General features: G+C 49.7%; 1 protein-coding gene across 1 annotated transcript; it reads right to left on the bottom strand.

Annotated features, from left to right (window-relative positions):
- Positions 1-272: 272 nt before the first annotated feature.
- F2R (coagulation factor II thrombin receptor) lies at positions 273-19,137 on the bottom strand. Its single transcript, XM_060201063.1, has 2 exons — positions 18,752-19,137; positions 273-3,618 (listed from the first exon to the last, which is right to left on the bottom strand). The coding sequence occupies exons 1-2, from the start codon at positions 18,837-18,839 to the stop codon at positions 2,438-2,440; spliced, it is 1,269 nt and encodes a 422-aa protein (XP_060057046.1). The 5' UTR covers positions 18,840-19,137; the 3' UTR covers positions 273-2,437.
- Between the last annotated feature and the right edge of the window lie 1,528 nt (positions 19,138-20,665).

Here is a 20,665-nt window from a genome sequence, read left to right as displayed (position 1 = left end):
GTTCTCTTGACCTTTAATCTGGGTTAAGTTCAGGAGCCATCGGGAGGGAGGTGTCAGCAAGAGGCCAGAGGTCGGAGCCCAGTGGGCCTGGAGTGGTAACAGCTCCCCCCAGCTTAGTTTTTGGCAGCTTCCCTGTCCCTTGTCTTAATGACACCTGTTCCCCATTCTGTACACAGCCTTCATTAAGGGCTAATCAGTGAAGACCTTCAAGCAGGCTTCCTGTCAGGACCCTGCAAAATAGAAGAGTAAAAACATTCCAAACAGATGCCAAGAACTTTTTCATGTTTATTAATAGAGACCACATACACCTCTTTAAAAAGAGAGAATATAACAAGTGACAAGGATTTATGAGTACAGAGTGAGAGTTACAGCAGTGACAGCCTTACTAAGTCAGAGCCTTGTGACACACAGACTGAGTAAATACGGACAGCAGAGGGCCTCCATCAGGTAGGTAAAGCCAACACAGCTAATCAGCAACATCAGTGCTACTTACACGTCTACGTCAATTACTTTGTGACATCTAGACATAGCTTGCTCTTTTAAATAAGTCAATATTTACCTGGCACTGTTCACTATTATTTATTTATTTAAGATATCAACTTTTTTTTTTCTACAAGGAAAAGACCATATATTCCATCCTAAATATCAGACTATTCTGTCCAAACCACGAGGATGTCATACTTGAAACTTATCAGTGGGCTGAAGAAATGCTTTTAAAATCATCACATGAACTCATTAGGAAAAGTGAAAAATAGTGAATAGTTTTCCTACATTTCAAAATCAATTCAGTTTTTTAAAAATATTTATTTATTTTATTTATTCCCTTTTGTTGCCCTTGTTGATCAATTCACTTTTATTCTATTTCCATTAAGATTGACATAACATCTAAGTAATTCTGATTTTGAGTCATGTCTTAAACAAACATATTAAATAAATAACATCCAATCAATGGAGATGGATAGACTTGTCAAAGTTGAACTTCCTGTATTCTGTCACCTTCTTCTCAAGTCACAGCCACAAGAAGCAGTGGCTCACAAAATAAGTCAGACCAAGAAAAGCTCAATGTTCTTCAACCGGAAGGCCTTGATGTGAGAAGCATGCTTGGTAACGCTGGTTAAAAAGACTCTTCTGTAGTGACTCTTCCTACACTGCGTTCTATAACGTGTGCTCTCAAATCAGCTCGGCCACCCCCCGGCCCTACACAGCGCCTGTGCGCTGCTGGTCTCACAGGTAGCTCTCCTCCTTACACAGGCCTGGATGCCCACCCCCATCAGAAAGCCCAGAAAGAGCACACAGTGGGTCTTCCTTCTGCGAAAGGACCTTGAAGGGTAAGTGCTGGGAATAAACAGCAATTACTTCTCCACCCTCACAACAAGTCCATCCATGGTCACGAGAAATGGCACAGTACAGTATTCTCTCCTGGAGCAGCACAGCTGGTTTCAGTGAATTTTAATAAGCATGATCTGTTCACAGTCAACCCTTCATGGACTCCCAGGAGGAGAGTGTGACGACGGTCCGGCTGCCTTCTGCCAGACGGTTCTTTCTTTCTGTGGGAGAGTTTGTGGCCAGTCTGGGTCTGCTCTGGGATCTACTGCTTGGACTCCTCCCTCCCTTGGGGGGAAGTCACTTTGAAAGCCAGCCGAAGGTCACTGTGGCACTTGTACTCTGTAAATTTACATATACAGCTTGTAAAGCATCAAAAAAAAAAAAAAAGTGACCCTGCCATATGTTTCATGATTTAAGAGCTCAGGCTTGATAGCCTTAAATGAGTAAAGCAGAGTTTTTTCTGCATAGTCTTAGTTCTCAGTAACTTCAGCACTGCTGCCCAGCACTTTCAAAACATTCTTATTCAATAAAGCTAAATTCAAACTGTAGAATCCCTCACTGCTGACGGATGCTTAAGGTTAAACTCCAGCAAGCTAAACTTTGCTTATTAAACCAGAGTCAGAGTTTATGTCTATAATCTCAGAGGGTGAGAGTCCACAGTGCCCAATCTGTACTGCGCGGTAGACGATACATACGCATGTAAACACACACACATACACACACATATATAGTAAGTCATCAAACAGGACAAAGAGTGACATGCAGTTATTACTATTGCACTGGCAATACTCTCTAAGAGTTTTCTCCGGCTGTTTTCTTTTCCTGTCATTAACAAACATAAATGCCGAGTGATGTTCAGAAGAAAGAGGCATGCAAAATCCAGTATGTGTTGTTTTAGATGATACTTTGTTTTGAGAGGCTTGCAAAATCCAGTTATGTGTTGTTTTAGATGATACTTTGTTTTGAGGGGGCTTGCAAAATCCAGTTATGTGTTGTTTTAGATGATACTTTGTTTTGAGGGGGCCAGGGAATCATAGAGTCCTCATGGTACTTGCTTTTTTTTTTTTTCTCTTTAACCTTTTCGACTTAACTCATGAGAAGTGCCCTTTTCCTAAGTTAATAGCTTTTTATAAATGCTATTATTCAGGTTACTAGAGCAAGTATCCACCTTACTCACCATCAACTGGCCGCTGCTGTTATAACTGTTGGAATCCGAAGTCTCTTTGCAACACAAGACACTGTAGAGGTGCCTCTGGCAATCCGAGGAGGCGTAATAGTAGATGAGTGGGTCGAGACAACAGCTGAGGCTGCTGACACAGACGCAGAGGAGGTAGGCAAAATAGGCGGTGTTTGCCGTGGAGCCCCAGAGAAAGGAGGAGTAGTGCAGAATCAGGAGGATGTTTGTGGGCCCAAAGCAAAGGATGAAGATGCTGAAAACAGCAGCTGACAGGAAGAGGGCCCGGGACTTCTTGTTCTGGTTGGCAACTGCGGGAGAGCTAAGACACCGAATGATAGACACGTAACAGACCGTGGAGACAATCAGAGGCACGAAGAAGAAGACGGCGGAGAAGGCCGAGAAGTAATAGGCGTAGTAGCCTTCGAGGAGGGAGGAGTTGAGCACATCGTGACAGGTGGTTATGTTGAGCCCCGGCACCCGCACCGTCTGCTCCTGGAGGAGGAGAGGCAGCACTCCCGCCACGGCTACCGCCCAGATGGCCAGACAGGAGAGAGAGGCCCTGCCCAGGGTGCGCCAGGAGAGGGACTCGATGGGGTACACCACAGCCAGAAACCGGTCGATGCTTATGACTGTCATGAGCATGATGGAGGCATACATGTTACCGTAAAAGGCCGCGGTGACAAAGCGACACATTTCGGACCCGAATTTCCAGTCAGTTCCCGAAAAGTAATAACTGATCTTAAAGGGCAGGACAGACACGAAAAGCACGTCGGCCGTGGCCAAGTGCAGCATGTAGACCACGGCAGGCTTCTTGATCTTCATTTTCAAGATGAACACAACAATGGCCGTGAGGTTGAGAGGCAGGCTTACTACAATCACGCCCGTGTAGACAGAGGGGATAAAGACAGTGAGCCAAGTGCTGGTCAGGTAGCCTGAGACATCTTCGGAGATGAAGACAAAGGGCTGTTGTTGAAGAGGATGGCTGTGATTGAAGGCTTCAGTGAATCCACTTGCGTTTTTCCCCTCCTCCTCCCCCATTGGGAAGGGCTCATATTCACTGCTATATACGATCGGAAACGTCCGAAGATACACAGATCCATTTGTGGCATTTGACCCTGAAAAAGAAAAAAAATGGAAGAGACACAAGTTTGTTTTTCATTTTCTTGCTAGGAGAGTAAGTGATAAAAAGCAAGAGATGCAGAGAGATGATGGACTTCACCGGGGAACTGTCCAAACAGCGGGCCACACTTTGTCTTGGCATAAGCAAATACTTTTTAAGATTTTTCTTAGTGATGAACAAGACTCTAAGATCACATGGGGTACAAGTCCACACAGTTCCCACCACCAGAGTTCCGTGTCCCATCCCCTCCATTGGAAGCTTCCCTATTCTTTATCCCTCTGGGAGGATGGACCCAAATTCTTTTTTTTTTTTTTTTGCCTCCAGGGTTATTGCTGAGCTCAGTGTCTGTACTATGAATCAACTGCTCCTGGAGGCCACCTTTTCCATTTTGCTGCTCTTGTTGTTATAGCTGTCATTGTTGTTGGATAGGACAGAGAAAAATTGAGACAGGAGGGGAAGACAGAGAGGGGGAGAGAAAAATAGACACCTGCAGACCTGCTTCACCACCTGCAAAGCGACACCCCTGCAGGTGGGGAGCCGGGGCCTCCAACTGGGATCCTTGCTCTTCACGCCATGTGCACTAAAAGGCTTAACCCGCAGCGCTACTGCCCGGCCCTCAGAACCAAAATTCTTTATGGGGAGCCAAAGGTGGGAGTTCTGGCTTCTGTAATTGTTTTTCTGCTGGACATGGGTGTTGGCAGGTGGATCCACACTCCCAGCCTGTGTCTGTCTGTCCCTAGTGGGGCAGGGCTCTGGGGAGGGGAGGTTCCAGGACACACGGGTGAGGTCGTCTGCCCAGGGAAGTCAGGATGGAATCATAGCAGCAACTGCAACTTAGTGGCTGAAAATATAAAGCAGGACAAATTGCTTAATGAACGGGAACCCAAAGGTAGGAATAGAGCAAATGAGATTAGTGGTCTTCATGTGGGAAGAAGCTAGGAAGTCTGTCTTAGGTATATTCCAAGGGACTCATGACTTTAGTAATTTTTTCCTGAGTCTGACAGCTAACATGCAGGTGGACTAAAAGTATTGTCTGGGGAGATGCTGTCAGAGTTGAGAGTAGGACTAGAAAGATGGATTAGGGCAGAGAGTAGCTCCCCAATATGAGGAAAGTATTTAAATAACTGTTTACCTCATCGATCTGACCCAGGGCCCACGTCTATTCCTATGTAGCACAGGAGCCTGTGTGGCCTCTGAGTCCCTGTCAGTCTGAGCTCACAGTCCATGGTCACAGCTGGGAACATTCTAGGCCGCTCTCATGTCAGGACCCGTCTTCCTGACAACAAGCAAATACTTTTAAAACTCTGCTCCTCAGAAGGACCGAGGTCAATAAACAGTACACTCTCAGACATCGGGAAAGGCTGAGTACCAGGCATGAAGGAGCAAAGCGCTGACTTCCTGTCTGCACAAACCACTCGTCTGTATGAACAGTTCACTCCTGGTCTAGATTTGCAAGCTACCCCTCGGGCGGGCCTACCCCATCCAACTGGGAAACAAACAAACAAACAAATAAAAGATTATAAAGAAAGCTGGTGGAGAGGATTCTTAAAGGCTAGGGAGTAAGAAGCAAATTCAGTGTAGAAAAAGGGCTCCAGGGGGTCGTGGTAGATAGTATAATGGTTATGCAGTGAGACTGCGAGACCCTCATGCCTGAGGCTCCCAAGTCCCAGGTTCAATCCCCTACACCACCATAATCCAGAGCTGAACAGGGCTCTGGGTAAAAAAAAAAAAAAAAAAAAAGGCCCCAGGGGGCCGGTCGGTAGGATAGCCAGTTAAGCACACATAGTACTAAGCACAAGGACACATGCAAGGATCCAGGTTCAAGCCCCCGGCACCCCACCTGCAGGGGGCAAGTTTTGCAAATGGTGAAGTAGGTCTGCAGGTATCTTATTTTTTCCCCTCACTTCTCCCTCTCCTCTCTCAATTTCTCTCTGTCCCATCCAACAAAATGGGAAAAAATGGCTGTCAGGAGCAGTGGATTCATAGTGCTGGCACAAACCTTGGTGATAATCCTGGAGGCAAAAGAAAAAGAAAGAGGGAGTCGGGCTGTAGCGCAGCGGGTTAAGCGCAGGTGGCGCAAGCACAAGGACCATCATAAGGATCCCGGTTCGAGCCCCCGGCTCCCCACCTGCAGGGGGATCGCTTCACAGGCGGTGAAGCAGGTCTGCAGGTGTCTGTCTTTCTCTCCCCCTGTCTGTCTCCCCCTCCTCTCTCCATTTCTCTCTGTCCTATCCAACAACGATGACATCAATAACCACAACAATAATGACTACAGCAATAAAACAACAAGGGCAACAAAAAGGAATAAATAAATGAATAAATTTAAAAAAAAAGAAAAAAAGAAAGAAAGAGAGAGAGAGAGAGAGAGAGAGGAACGAATGAATGACCGGAGGAAGGAAGGAAGACGGCTCCAGTTGCCTTGACCATGTGACAATAATTTCCGCTTTCTTAACTTTGTTTGCAAGAAGACTATATTTGTCAAAGCCACAACTCCTTGGGTGATTTTTAAATTTAACCACAAGGTGTCTATACCACCTCAGCCATCGTCCCGCCTCCCCATCTCCTTCCTTAGCAGATCAGTGCAGCTGCAGAGAGCTTAAACTGAGGGTTTCACCAGTCCAGAGCCAGAATGCCAACAGCACACAGGCGAGTGACAAAGTGACAGGTCAACCAGACTCGAGTACCAACCAGAAGAGAGAGAGAGAAAGAGAAACTCAGCCATAATCTTTGCCCTTCTGGCACCCTTAGCCACCCAAATCTTCCACTTGAAACATTTATCAGAGGGGCCGGGTCGTGTTACATCTGGCGGAAGCACATGCAGCCACGTGCAAGGGTCTGGGTTCAAGCCCCAGGTTCCCACCTGCAGGAGGAAAGTCCGTGGGCAGGGAGGCAGTGCTGCTGGTGTACCCTCCTCCCCCTCCTGCTTATTTTTTAAAATTATTTTATAATTTTTTGACTCCAGGGTTATCGCTGGGGCTTGGTCCAGCACTACAAATCCACCATTCCTGGTGCACTCTTTTCCTCTTCTTTCCTCCATTTTTCCTTTCTTTCTCTCCTTCTTTCTCTCTCCTTTCCTTCCTTCCGTCCCTTTTCATTTGATAAGACATAGAGAAACTGAGATGGAGGAAGAGATGGGGGGGTAGAAATGAAAAGAGAGAGACACCTGCAGACCTATTTCACTGCTTGTGAAGTGTCCCCCTGCAGGTGTCTATTTCTCAATTAAAGAAAAAGAATTACATTTTAGTAACTGAAGCTTACCTCAGAAGGGTTAAGTGACCCCCAGTGAGGTAGTATGAGCATAGATCTAGGACTAGTTTCTTTAATTATTTTTTTCATATGACTGTTAGCCTGTTGGATCTCTTCCTTGGTGACTATTGTGTTCATTATCCCCATCTCCACTTTTGGATGTGGTCACTTGTTTTTTTCTTTTGCTGAGTTTGGTGAGCTCTTTACATATTTTGGTTATTAGACACTTTTCTGATGTACGGCATGCAAAGATACTCTCCCATTCGGTGAGGGATCTTTGTCTGGGTGGTAATTTATTGTGTTGCACAGAAATGTTTTAATTTGATGTAGTCCAATTGGTTTATTTTTGTTTTTTATTCCTTGCAGTTGGACTCGTGTCTTTGAAGATGCCTATAAAACTTAGATAGGAAAGAGTTCTGCCAGTATTTTCCTCTAAGTATTTGATGGTTTCTGGTTTAACATCCAAGTCCTTGGTCCATGTGAGTTTCCTTTTGTGCCTGGTGAACTGCAGTGGTTCCGTCTCATTCTTCTGCAACTGTTTCAACTCAATTTCCCCAACAACTTGTTGAAAAGAGACTCATCTATCTCCATTCAGTACTTTGGGCCCCCTTGTCAAAAATTAGATGTGCACAGGTGTGGGCCTACAGAGACGTTCTAGGACCTGTTTGGCCTGTAAACCCACCAGCCAAGAGAATCCTGCATCCCATGTGAAACAGGACCTGCTTTCTTGCTTTTTAAATTTCCTTATTGGGGAATTAATGTTTTACATTCGACAGTAAATACAATAGTTTGTACATGCGTAACATTCCCCAGTTTTCCACATAACAACACAACCCCCACTAGGAGACCTGCTTTCACTTTGCACTCTACAACAATTAGTCTACGGAAGACATTCTCTTCCTCCTCTCACCCCAATGCAATTATCTGTTCATTTTCCATTATTCCAGCTTAAAATGCAAAGTGGGCTTCTCCTTTCTCTTCAGCAAGGTTTAGTTTTTCAGAGCAACAAGTTGCAACGTATCTGGCCCCAGTATTCAGAGCTTTGAATCAGATTTGAGCTCTTGTTCTCCCGTGATGTGTTTATTTGCTGTGTGTGTGGCTGCTGGTACTGACAGCCCCCCGCCCCCTCCTCGGTAGATGTGTGGTGACCACCAAGGTCATGGTGAATGTCCAAAGTTGAAAAGCACGAGTGGCTTCTGAGAAACTAATCCCATAAAGACATGCGAACTGAAAGGTGCTGATGCAGAGAAACCTCGAAAACAATTCTCTTACCCCAGTACGATAGCTCACTTAGATAGTGCATCTGCCTTGCTGTGTGCACAACCCAGGTTCAAGCCCCCCCCCCCCCCCCCCCGTGCACTCAGGGAAGCTTCAATGCTGTGGTCCTGTTCTCTCTCCCTCTGTATCTATCTCTGAAAAAGTCAGTCCAGAGCAATGAAGCCCTAGGATCAACAACAAAAATCCTGTGATTTTCTCCCTTGCTGTTGTGGGAGTCTGGCCAGATTAAGAACTGTGTTCTCTCTCTCTCTCTCTCTCTCTCTCTCTCTCTCTCTATCTATCTATCTCTCACACTATCTAGAGGACTGACACAATTTGAAAACTATTGACTACTCATGATCTCTCCTTAAATACTATTCCTTGGGCAGCTAGTTGAGCGCATATGTCACAATGTGGAAGGACCTACGGTCCCCACCAGCAGGAGGAAAGCTTTTTAAATGGTAAAGCAGGGCTGCAGGTGTCTCTTTGTCTTTCTCCCTCTCCATTTCCCCTCCCCTCTCAATTTGAATAAAGTTTTAATTACCCAATAATGAATAAAGTTTTAAAACTTAAAAAAAGAAATTAAAAAATTTCTTTAAAAGTATAGACCAGCATCAAAGAAAGAACAAAACCAATTCCAGGTGGCTAGACATATCCAACCAACCCAAGCCCTGGAGGCTGAAACTGGAGTTTGAGTCTCTGGCCTCTCCTCCAGCCCCCACTCAGCTCACAGGTCAAGGAGAAAGTGCTTGTCAGCTGGCCAGTTCCTCCTGCAACTCATGCTGCTGTGGTTGGTAAGTAAGAGTTTCACAATAAAAAAGCAGTCAACGTCCTTCAATCAGGTCTCACATTCCTTGCTAAGTTCCACTTAATTTAAGCTTCTCTCTCTCTCTCTCTCTCTCTCTCTCTCTCTCTCTCTCCCCTCCAAGGCTATTGCTGGGGCTCAGTGCCAGCATGACAAACTCAGTGCTCCTGGTGGCCATTGTTTCCATTTTATTAGACAGGACAGAGAAAAATTGAGAGGAGGGGAGATAGCAAGGGAGAGAGACATCTGCAGCCCTGCTTCACTGCTTGTGAAGCATCTCCCCTGAAGGGCGAGGGGCTAGAACCTTGATCCTTGTGCTTAGTACTATGTACATTTAACCGGGTGCACCACCGCCCGGCCCCCTTAATTTAGGTTTCTCTAAACAACTCTAGACTAGTTTTATTATTGACTATGTTAAAATCATTATATTATTAATTATACACTATTATATAAATTATATAGTATTATCATATTAAAGCTTTAATAGAACTATCTCTGACGATTTTTTAAAACTGCAAGTCCAGAAATACTTTTTTTTTTCTTTTTTACCAGAGCACTGCTCAGCTCTGGCTTACAGAAGTATGTGGGGATTGAACCTGGGACTTGGGAGCCTCAGGCATGAGAGTCTCTTTGCAGAACCATCATGCTATCTACCCCCCCCCCCCCGCGTCTGGCAATGCTTCACACTTTTTTTCCTCTGACTAGGCAGAGACCTGGTCTAAAAGCAGCACGGTGATTAGCTGCTATGTATTTACTATTCATCTGTTTGTTTTTCTTTTTTCTTTTTTATGGGGGGTTGGTTAATGGTTTACAGTTTAGGGGTTTGGGAGACAGAGAGACACCAGCAGCCCTGCTTCACCTGTTGTGAAGCTTTCCCCTTGCAGGTGAGGACTGGGAGCTTGAACCTGGGTCCTTGCACACTGTAATAACATGTGTGCTCCACCAGGTGCGCCGCCACCACCCCCCCACGCCCCAGATGGTGGCTGACAGATGGGTACAGCTTCTCACCTCCCCCGTGGCAGGAGTCTGCAGGACACTCCCACGCCCAGCTCAAGAGCCTTTCTGCCATCCTGCGCCAGACCCTCGTCACCCTCCTTTCCCAGAGTCCTTCCCTTTGGCTTTCTCCCTCTCCTCCCTCCCTCTCTCCTTTCCTTCTTTTTCTTTTCTTTCCTTCTTTCTTTTTTTGATAGGCCTAGAGAAAAACTAAGAAGGAAGGGAGAAGGACAGAAGGAGAGAGAAAAACAGACAGCTGCAGCACTGCCTCTTGTGTGGCTCCCCTGCTGCCGATGGAGACAAGGGCCGTGAACACCGGTCCTTGCACATGGTGACACACGGCTCTACCTACCGGCTACGCCACTTCCCAGCCCCTGATTCAATACTCTTTTGGGGGCCCCATGTGATTGTGGGGTGCGTATCATGCCAGCTTCCCCCTGCACGCCAGCTCTGCTCTGACTCAGCACTGCTCTGTGGGGCTGATGTCTTTTGAGAATTAGTGAAGAAGTCCCAGGCCTGACACAGAGAACAGGACAATTGTACCCTGCACTTCTCCATGAGTGAATCCACACTACAGGCAAGAGAGAAATAAAGACGATAGCGACGGAACAATAATACACACATACAGATAGCATGAAGTGCAGAATAGCAGTATGCATAGAAAGCTTCACACCCTCTAAAGGAAACACACACTATTTCCCCAGGAAAGTCACCAGTGTTCTTTAAAGAACTGGTTGACTCTAGATGGAGGACAGGAAGTATGCAAACATCTTCAGAAAATATTTGAGTTAGGTCAGGAAGACTTGCTAACCCGTCTCTTCTGACCCAAGACGTAGCAGTTGACCACTAAAAGAAACCAGCGAGGAACAGAGATGGGCCCTATTCAGATCAATGAGGTAAACAGTTCATGGTATTTATAGATGTTCCTCATGTTGGGGAGCTCCTCTCTGCCCTGATCCAGCTTTCTAGTCCTATTCCCAACTCTGACACCATCTTCCCAGACAAGACTTTTAGTCCACCTGCATGTTAGCTGTCGGGCTCAGGCAAAAACGACTAAAGTCACGGGCCCCTTGGAACGTACTAAATAGACTTCTTAGCTTCTTCCCACATGAAGACTCCTAGTTTCTTTCTTTTTTAATATTTTATTTATTTTATTTAGATTCAGACAGAGAGAGAGACACAGAGAGCACTGCTCAGCTCTGGCTTATGGGGGATTGAACCTGGGACTTTGGAGCCTCAGGCATAAGAGTCTGTTTGCATCACCATTATGCTGTCTCTCCTACCCGAAGACCCCTAGCTTCATCTTCCTTATTCCTGCCTTTGGGTTTCTGCTTATTAAACAATTTGTTCTGCTTTATATCTCACCGCCTTTCAGCCACCAAGTTGCAGATGCTACCATGACGCCATCCTGACCTCCCTGGGCAGACGCCCTCACCCATGTGTCCTGGAACCTCCCCTCCCCAGAGCCCTGCCCCACGAGGGACAGACAGACACAGGCTGGGGGTGTGGATCCACCTGCCAACACCCATGTCCAGTGAGAAGCAATGACAGAAGCCAGAACTCCCACCTTCTGCTCCCCATAAAGAATTCGGGTCCATGCTCCCAGAGGGATAAAGAACAGGGAAGAAGCTTCCAATGGAGGGGATGGGACAGGAACTCTGGTGGTGGGAACTGTGTGGAATCATACCCTCTTATGTTACAGTCTTGTTAATCACTATTAAATTACTAATAAAGAATTAAAAAGAAAAGAAACGAAGTAATGGAATACACTGACATGTCTGACCACGTTTGTTTGCTTGTTTTCACCAGTACGCACTCAGTTCCAGCTAGTGGTAATGCCGGGGACTGAAATGTCTGAATCACGTCATAATTGTTAGGATCATATGACGACATTGACACACAGAGGAAAGAAAAATATTTCTGGTTACCTGTAGAGGATATTGTGAGGTCTGGTCTGAAAATTCGTAGAGGGAGTCCGGCAGTAGCGCAGCGGGTTAAGCGCAGGTGGCACAAAGGACAAGGACCAGCATAAGGATCCCAGTTCGAGCCCCCGGCTCCCCACCTGCAGGGGAGTCACTTCACAGCCGGTGAAGCAGGTCTGCAGCTGTCTGTCTTTCTCTCCCCCTCTCTGTCTTCCCCTCCTCTCTCCATTTCTCTCTGGCTTAACAATGATGACATCAATAACAATAATAAGTACAACAACAATGAAAAGCAACAAGCACAACAAAAGGGAAAATAAATAAATATAAAAAAATTTAAAAAAAAGAAAATTCATAGAGATGAACCACACATTTATTCTGCATAAGTAATATTTCAGGAAGCTTGCAGTCAATACAGTTAAGTTCTTCTGAATATAATACAGATGCAAGAAGGATGACAGAGGACCTAGTGGAGGTTGTATTGTTATATGGAAAACTGGGAAATGTTATGAATGTACAAACTATTGTATTTACTGTTGAATGTAAAACATTAATTCCCAATAAAGAAATTAAGGATTTCCTTTAAAAAAAGAAAGAAAAAAAGGAAGAAAGAAAGAAGTACATATAATCTCAAACCAACTGATCTGAAAGGGGAGAAGGCTGTGAACACAAATGGAGGAAAGTACCCTGGCGGCTCTCTCTCTCTCTCTCTCTCTCTCCTGTGGAGCTCCCCAAGCAAGGCTCAGCGGAGTTCCAGTTTAGGAGGGTGACAGGGACAAAGGTCGGGTGAGGGAGGGGGCAGGAAGGGTGCAGGGAAATAAAGTAGCCAGAACAGTTAGCAGTTCGGAAAAGGAGCAAATTCAAAACTACTGAGTTAGCAGTCCCAACACATATGTTTGGAAAGGAAAGGCCAAGAGAGTCTGGACTGGAAAAAATGTGAAATTAGGATGGGACAGAAAGACACCAGCAGAGAATATACCAAGAAAGGGGCTGAAAAAAAAAAAAAAACTCCCCACAATGGAAAGTAGACAAATCAGGAGAGAATCTCCCTCCCGGCCGTGTGTGTGTGTGTGTGTGTGTGTGTGTGTGTGTGTGTGTGTGTGTGTGTGTGGCAGAGAAAGAGAGAGAGAAACCCAGAGCTCTAATTTTTTTTTCCTTTTAAATCCATACACACATGGGAGGGTGGAGAGCGAGAGAGATGGAGGGAGAGAAAGGCAGACAGACAGACAATGGGAAGAAAGACCACAGCACTGGGGCTTCCCGTGGGTGCTGGGGTTGAAACCTGGGCTGTGTGACAGGAAAGGCAGACACCCCAGCTGGTGGGCTCTGGCTCTGGCCAAAAAGCGTGTTCTCTCAGTCTGCTACACAAAGCCACAGTCACAAAGGAAGGGCTGCGAAAGAGAAGGGAGAGCAGGAGGCTAGAAAGTAACTCAAAAAGAAATTAGTTCAGGCAGATGTTGCTGTTAACATGACTTTAATTCGTGGGAAATTTGCCTCTCAGGAGACTTGATGGAGGTTTCTGGTCAGCGTGGAGCAAAACCCCAGTCCAGCTTTATGTATTTTGTTCAGGCCTGAGACCACAGTTGGCACTGACAGCTGGCTCGTTACCATATTCAGCCTCTTCTCATTACCAAGTGACAGCAGCAGGCTGACATCACAGCCCCCCCCCCCCCCCCCCCCGTGAGCCCCTAGCCCCTCCCAGTGCTGGGTCTGGCCTACCCAGCCAAGGGGGCACAGACTTTACCTTCTGGGGACCTAGAGAACACGGGGGGGGGGGGGGGGGGGCGGGGGGTTACTTCTCTAGTGCAAGATTATGCAAAGAGACTCATGCCTGAGGCTTTGAAATCCCAGGTTCAATCCCCTGCACCACCATAAACTGAGCTGAAGTCATGGCCCCTTGGAACCCACTTAAAATAGACTTCCTAGCTTCTCCCCATATGAAGACCCCTAATTTCATCTGCTGTATTCCTTCCTACCTTTGGGTTCCTATGTATTAAACAATTTATATCTCACTGCCTTTCAGCCACCAAATTGCAGATGCTGCCATGACACCAACCTGACTTCCCTGGGCAGACGCCCTCACCCATGTGTCCTGGAGCCTCCCCTCCCCAGAGCCCTGCCCCACTAGGGACAGACAGACACAGGCTGGGGGTGTGGATCCACCTGCCAACACCCATGTCCAGCGGAGAAGCAATGACAGAAGCCAGAACTCCCACCTTCTGCTCCCCATAAAGAATTTGGGTCCAGACTCCCAGAGGGATAAAGAACAGGGAAGCTTCCCATGGAGGGGATGGGACACGGAACTCTGGTGGTGGGAGCTGTGTGGGATTGTACCCCTGTGATCTTACAATCTTGTTAATCATTATTAAACACTATTAAAATAAAATTAAGTTATAATAAAAAAATAGCCCAACAGTGCTCTGGTGAGAAGGAGAAGGAGAAGGAGAAGAAGGAGGAGAAGAAAGAAGGGGGGGTCTCTCGATGGGAGAGAAAGCTTGTACTTGGGAAAGTCAGGCCTGAGGTCCAATTCCTGCTCCACTTCCAACTCAAAACGATTCTGGGTTCCGTTTTTCCTTACTTGTATAATGAGACTACAACTACTCAAAGGGTGTGTTGGGAAGACGAAGTCAGAGGATGTCCGTAGAAGGAAAAGTGGTCGTTTTTCATTTAACGTGAGTGTGTGGCAGGTGGGGAAGCTTTGTCAGTGGAAGCAGCGGGGAGATGGAGACAGAAGTCAGATGGAGCACAGCTCCGGGGGGGGGGGAAGGAGTAGAGGTGGGGCTGAGGGAGTGATTGGTAATCAGATACTTCCTGAACGGCCATGGTATAATGCGGACCAGAACCAATTTCCCCCAAACATCAAATAACTACAACTATGGAACTTAACAAAACCTACCAACTACAACTGAGACATTCGCGGCCTCAGCCAAGTTGCAGATGCTGCCATGACGCCATCCTGACTTCCCTGGGCAGACAACCTCACCATATGTCCTGAGCCCTACTCTCCCCTCCCCAGAGCCCTGTCCCACGAGGGACAGACAGAGACAGGCTGGGGGTGTGGGTCCACCTGCCAACACCCATGTTCATCGGAGAAGCTATTACAGAAGCCAGACCTTCCACCTTCTGCTCCCCCAACACAATTTTGATCCATCCTCCCAATAGGGGAGAAGTGACAGAGGAAGATGACCAGAGGGCTCTGGCCTCCAACTTCGTCAGGACCCAGAGAGAGAAGAAAAGGGGAGAGACATATGGATGTGGTAATAGGTGTAGGTGTGACTTGGAAAGGAAGAGAAGATGGGACCATGGGGGAAGGGGGAGGAAAATCTATATAAATAGAGGCAGACAGTTGTAGAGATAATAGCTAGCCCACGTCTGCAACCTTGGGAGAACTACTGTAGCTTCCAGTGGAGGGATTAGGGATCCAGAACTCTGGTGGTGAGAACGGTGTGGAGTTGTGCCCGTTATCTTGTAATTTGGAAATCAGTATTAAATCACTAATAGAAATAAGTGAGAGAGAGAGAGAGGGAGAGGGAGAAGGAGAGGGGGGGGGAGAGAATCTCCTCTGGGGTCCTGGGCAGAGGTTAGGCACCCATCCTGCAAGGAGAAGGATAGGCCCCTTCTAGTCTATGCCATCAATTGGGTTTGTCCCTACAGGCAGAAGGGCAGCAGTGGACCCTCCCACTCCATCTCCTTTGCCACGTAACCCCAGCCCTCCATGTACTTGGAGGAACTGTCTTTACAGTCATGCTTCCATCTCTGGTATAGTGACAAATGACAAGGTCTTCACTTCAGATACAACATCAAGACTTGATGTCTGCAGGCAAGTAGACCCATAGGAGCCACATACCCATGGCCTCTGAAATTGCCCAGATAAAGGAATATCAACTAACGAATGAATTTCAGGGAATTCTCAACAAAGTCATCTGCTCCCTTCTAGACTCCACGGGGGATAAATGGGTGTTTACAATCCTATCCTGGGAGGTGAGATAACCACAAACTGAAATGCCTGAAATGAATAGGGACAAAAAGTCTTGAGCGCTGAGGAGATAACATAATTGTTATGCAAAAAGACTTCCATGCCAGAGGCACCACCACAGGCCCCAGGTTCAATTCCCCTCCCCCACAGCCACCGAATCCAAAACTAAGCAGTGCTCTGGTGAAAACAACAGGCTCACACTGGTGGGTGGGCCCAGCCTTGGAGAGATTTCCTTTGTTGGGGGGGGGGGGTTCCTCACAACCCCTCTTTTGTTGTGGTCACTTCCCCTTGCTGGGTCAACTTTTTCAGGCAGTGACGCCTCCTCCATTGGTTGTGGGTGCTAGGTTTGGGTAATGGCAAAAATAGGTCTGCACACCCCTATGTGAGTCACTTCACCACCCTGCAACCTTGTCTCATCACACAGAACTGGTTATGGCAGACAGAACTGGTGGTGAATATGGTAACAATAATAAAAACGAGAGAGATCAATTTGGGGCTAATCTTATTAGTGATTTACAGTTCTCGAAAGACCAGGCCCCTTTGCCCGTGTGGAATTTTGGTACCTTTGTCTCTGAATCTTGGTCTCAGATCTGGGATTGGGGAGATTAAATTCTCCTCTTGTGTTGAGAGGGTGAAGCAGATCATCTAAAGTGACTATGCTGCATTCCACAGAAATCAGCCTCTGACAGTGTATCATCCTTCCTTCCTTCTTTAAAAAATACTGTGTTTTATTTAAAGGAGAGAGACCCAGAGAAAGACCAGAGCACTGCTCGGCTCTGGCTGATGGTGGTGCTGGGGACTGAACCTGTGAGCACAGAGCCTCAGACACGAGCGTCTTTTGCAGAACCGTGATGCGGTCTTCCCAGCTCTCATCCTTTCTCTTCTCCCTCCAGAAGCTCTACAGAATCCACTGCAGAGACAGGAGCCAGTATCTGTCCAGTCGTCTTCCTGCCCATGCAGCACTAGCCACTGAGGCCACAGGGGAGTGAGAAGTACCGGCAGAAACAGCAACTCGGCCTCACACACCAGCAGAGGCCAACAACCTTCCCGGGGACGACTGTGAAGAGAGGTGACTTCAGCAGACTCAACATTCTGTGAACCTATTCCCTACCATGCTTGCCCCAACTCATAATAAAATCAGTGTTCTGGAGAGGTTGTCCCCCAATTAAGTAACACAGTGACACCTGACATCACATCTTAACTACTCCCAACCTTTCCATGCTCTTTCCAAGTGTTTGCACTTGGCAATAAAGCTCATCTTGCCTACAGGTGGCCTTGCTGAGCGCAAAAACTCGGGAGTCTCTGGGGACTCCTATTTTTTGCCTTCCTTCCGAATAAACTCTCAGTAAAGACTGCTGGGAGCAGACCGAAGGATGTTGCTTTTGTCACCTCTTGATCTGGGCACACCTGCCCACCACGAGCTGTCTCCACTGCAGAAACAACGGGGTCTACGTAATCTTCTATCAATAATCAGAGACCAGAATGAGGGAACAAAGTACTACCACTGAAAAGAAACTTTCTAACAAATGTCTTACTGGTTAAGAACAACGTTTCTGCTCTGCTTTTCAGTGGGAAATATCAGAAAACATGTTTATTTGGGAAGGGACCCAGTTAGTCAAAAACACGCTGCTCTCATGGGAAACGGAGCATTTTATTATTATTTTCCTGGCCCAGGTGTACAACCTTCTCCTTGCAACAGGCTAGAAATTAAAATACTGAACTCACCTAATGTCTGCAGGAGCTGCGGGTTGGAAGGAATGGATTCTAGAGATCAGATGCAACGTCACCACTGTCCCTGACAGCTTTTTCTTGTTAGGGTTCTATATCCTGCATCAATTTCTGCTCAGTGGGACATGGCACTAAACTTTTTCCTTATTTATTGATTATTGGGTAGAGATAGAGACAAATCAAGAGAGAGAAGGGGGAGAGAGAGAGAAAGAGAAACAGACAGCTGCAGCCTTGCTTCACCACTGGTGAATTTTCTCCCCTGCAGGAGGGGACCAGGAGCTTGAACCTGGGTCCTTGCTCACTGTAATGTGTGCGCTTACCCAGCTGCGCCACCGCCTGGCCTCTGAACCTTTCCTTTCCTACACCGACCACTCCTCTAGTCTGAAAACAAATGTTCAAGAAAAAAAGCAACGTCAACAGAAGAATATTGCATCGGGAGTGGTCCCCTATTTCACATTGGGAAGACCAGACCATTTACTGGGAATTAGAGCACTTCAGTCTTTTGTGTGTGTTGGGGGGGGGGGGGGTAAGGGGGTGGTCCTAGGAGCAACAGGCCACAGGATGACAACAGATGCAACCAACAACCTCAGCCTGCCAGAGACCCTGTTCCTCCAGGTTCAGCACTGGTCCAGGCCTGCGGCATCCTTTCATACCTGAGGCTCCGAGCTCCCAAGTTCAATTCCCTCCCCCCCCACCCCACACCACCACCACCACCACCACCACCACCACCACCACCACCACCACCAGCACCAGCACCAGCACCAGCACCAGCAGCAGCCAGAGTCCAGAGCTTAGCAGGGCTTCGGGCACTCTCTCTTTGTTTGTGTCTCACTAAAGCAAAAGAAGTAAAACATTTAAAGCTGGGATAGATAGCATAATGGTTATGCAAAGAAACTCTCATGCCTGAAGCTCTGAAGTCCCAGGTTCACTACCACCATAAGCCAGAGCTGAGCAGGGCTCTGGTTAAAAAAAAAAAGAAAGAAAGAAAGAAAGAAAAGTATGTTTTTGGGGAGAAAAACTAGGACCACCGGTGCTCTCAGGGGTCAAGTCCTGAGCAGGTGCGACCTGCACCACAAGCCCCCCACCCCGTACCCCAACTCCCCTCAGCCACCCCCCCTCCAAGCATTCCTCCTTCTCCCACCCACCCCAGAGCCGCGAAGGTCCGCAGAGGCGGCCAGGAAGGGACCCCGAGGGCAGCTCTCACCTCGCATGAAGGTCCCGGTGCGGGCGGCCCGCAGGGAGCCGCACAGACAGAGCCCCGCAGCGAGGAGCAGCAGCCGCCGCGGCCCCATTGTCCCGAGGCCCGGCGCGGGCTGCGCGGCTGCTCGGGAGGCTCCGGGGTTGCGCGCTCGGGCTGCTTGGAGAGGCTCGGGGGCCGGGTCCCTCGGGGTGCGCGCTCGCCGCGGGCTTCCGCGGCCGGACAAAGCGCTGCTGCCCGCTGCTCCTGCCCGCTGCTCCTGCCCGCTGCCCGCTACCGGCGCAGGAGGACGCGCAGTGCGCCCTGGAGCCTGGGGGCTGGCCGGGCACCTCCGCCTGGCGGGGGCGGGGCCGGGGCGGGGACCGCGGGAGGTTGGGGGCGGGCGCAGGGTCCCCGGGAGCCCCTAGGGCGCCCCCCAGCCGCAGTGTGCGCCCCCAGCCGCAGAGTGTGCGCCCCCCAGCCGCACAGTGTGCGCCCCCCAGCCTCAGAGTGTGCGCCCCCAGCCGCAGAGTGTGCGCCCCCAGCCGCAGAGTGTGCGCCCCCAGCCTCAGAGTGTGCGCCCCCAGGCGCAGAGTGTGCGCCCCCCAGCCTCAGAGTGTGCGCCCCCAGCCGCAGAGTGTGCGCCCCCCAGCCTCAGAGTGTGCGCCCCCAGCCTCAGAGTGTGCGCCCCCCAGCCTCAGAGTGTGCGCCCCCAGCCGCAGTGTGTGCGCCCCCCCAGCCGCAGAGTGTGCGCCCCCAGCCTCAGAGTGTGCGCCCCCCAGCCGCAGAGTGTGCGCCCCCCAGCCTCAGAGTGTGCGCCCCCAGCCTCAGAGTGTGCGCCCCCCCAGCCGCAGAGTGTGCGCCCCCAGCCTCAGAGTGTGCGCCCCCCAGCCTCAGAGTGTGCGCCCCCAGCCGCAGTGTGTGCGCCCCCCCAGCCGCAGAGTGTGCGCCCCCAGCCTCAGAGTGTGCGCCCCCCAGCCGCAGAGTGTGCGCCCCCCAGCCTCAGAGTGTGCGCCCCCAGCCTCAGAGTGTGCGCCCCCCCAGCCGCAGAGTGTGCGCCCCCCAGCCTCAGAGTGTGCGCCCCCAGCCTCAGAGTGTGCGCCCCCCCAGCCGCAGAGTGTGCGCCCCCCAGCCTCAGAGTGTGCGCCCCCAGCCGCAGAGTGTGCGCCCCCCAGCCGCAGAGTGTGAGTCCCCAGCCGCAGAGTGTGAGTCCCCAGCCGCAGAGTGTGTGCCCCCCAGCCGCAGAGTGTGAGTCCCCAGCCGCAGAGTGTGCGCCCCCCAGCCTCAGAGTGTGCGCCCCCCAGCCTCAGAGTGTGCGCCCCCAGCCGCAGAGTGTGCGCCCCCCAGCCTCAGAGTGTGCGCCCCCCAGCCTCAGAGTGTGCGCCCCCAGCCGCAGAGTGTGCGCCCCCCAGCCGCAGAGTGTGCGCCCCCAGCCGCAGTGTGTGCGCCCCCCAGCCTCAGAGTGTGAGTCCCCAGCCGCAGAGTGTGCGCCCCCCCCAGCCGCAGAGTGTGCGCCCCCCAGCCGCAGAGTGTGCGCCCCCAGCCGCAGTGTGTGCGCCCCCCAGCCTCAGAGTGTGAGTCCCCAGCCGCAGAGTGTGAGTCCCCAGCCGCAGAGTGTGAGTCCCCAGCCACAGAGTGTGCGCCCCCCAGCCGCAGAGTGTGAGTCCCCAGCCGCAGAGTGTGCGCCCCCCAGCCTCAGAGTGTGCGCCCCCCAGCCTCAGAGTGTGCGCCCCCCAGCCTCAGAGTGTGCGCCCCTCAGCCTCAGAGTGTGCGCCCCCAGCCTCAGAGTGTGCGCCCCCAGCCGCAGTGTGCGCCCCCAGCCTCAGAGTGTGCGCCCCCCAGCCGCAGTGTGCGCCCCCCTAGCCGCAGAGTGTGCGCCCCCAGCCGCAGAGTGTGCGCCCCCCAGCCTCAGAGTGTGAGTCCCCAGCCGCAGAGTGTGAG

This window comes from Erinaceus europaeus, chromosome 11 (genome assembly GCF_950295315.1).
Source record: "Erinaceus europaeus chromosome 11, mEriEur2.1, whole genome shotgun sequence".
Classification (NCBI taxonomy): domain Eukaryota; kingdom Metazoa; phylum Chordata; class Mammalia; order Eulipotyphla; family Erinaceidae; genus Erinaceus; species Erinaceus europaeus.
This window is presented reverse-complemented; position numbering and strand designations above follow the sequence as displayed.

Bases quoted from the DNA above. Each gene is read 5' to 3' on its own strand.
- F2R (XM_060201063.1), bottom strand. From the start codon at position 18,839: ATGGGGCCGCGGCGGCTGCTGCTCCTCGCTGCGGGGCTCTGTCTGTGC. The intron at 3,619-18,751 runs GTGAGAGCTGCC...TTTCTTTTTCAG, and splicing joins CACCGGGACCTTCATGCGAG to GGTCAAATGCCACAAATGGA.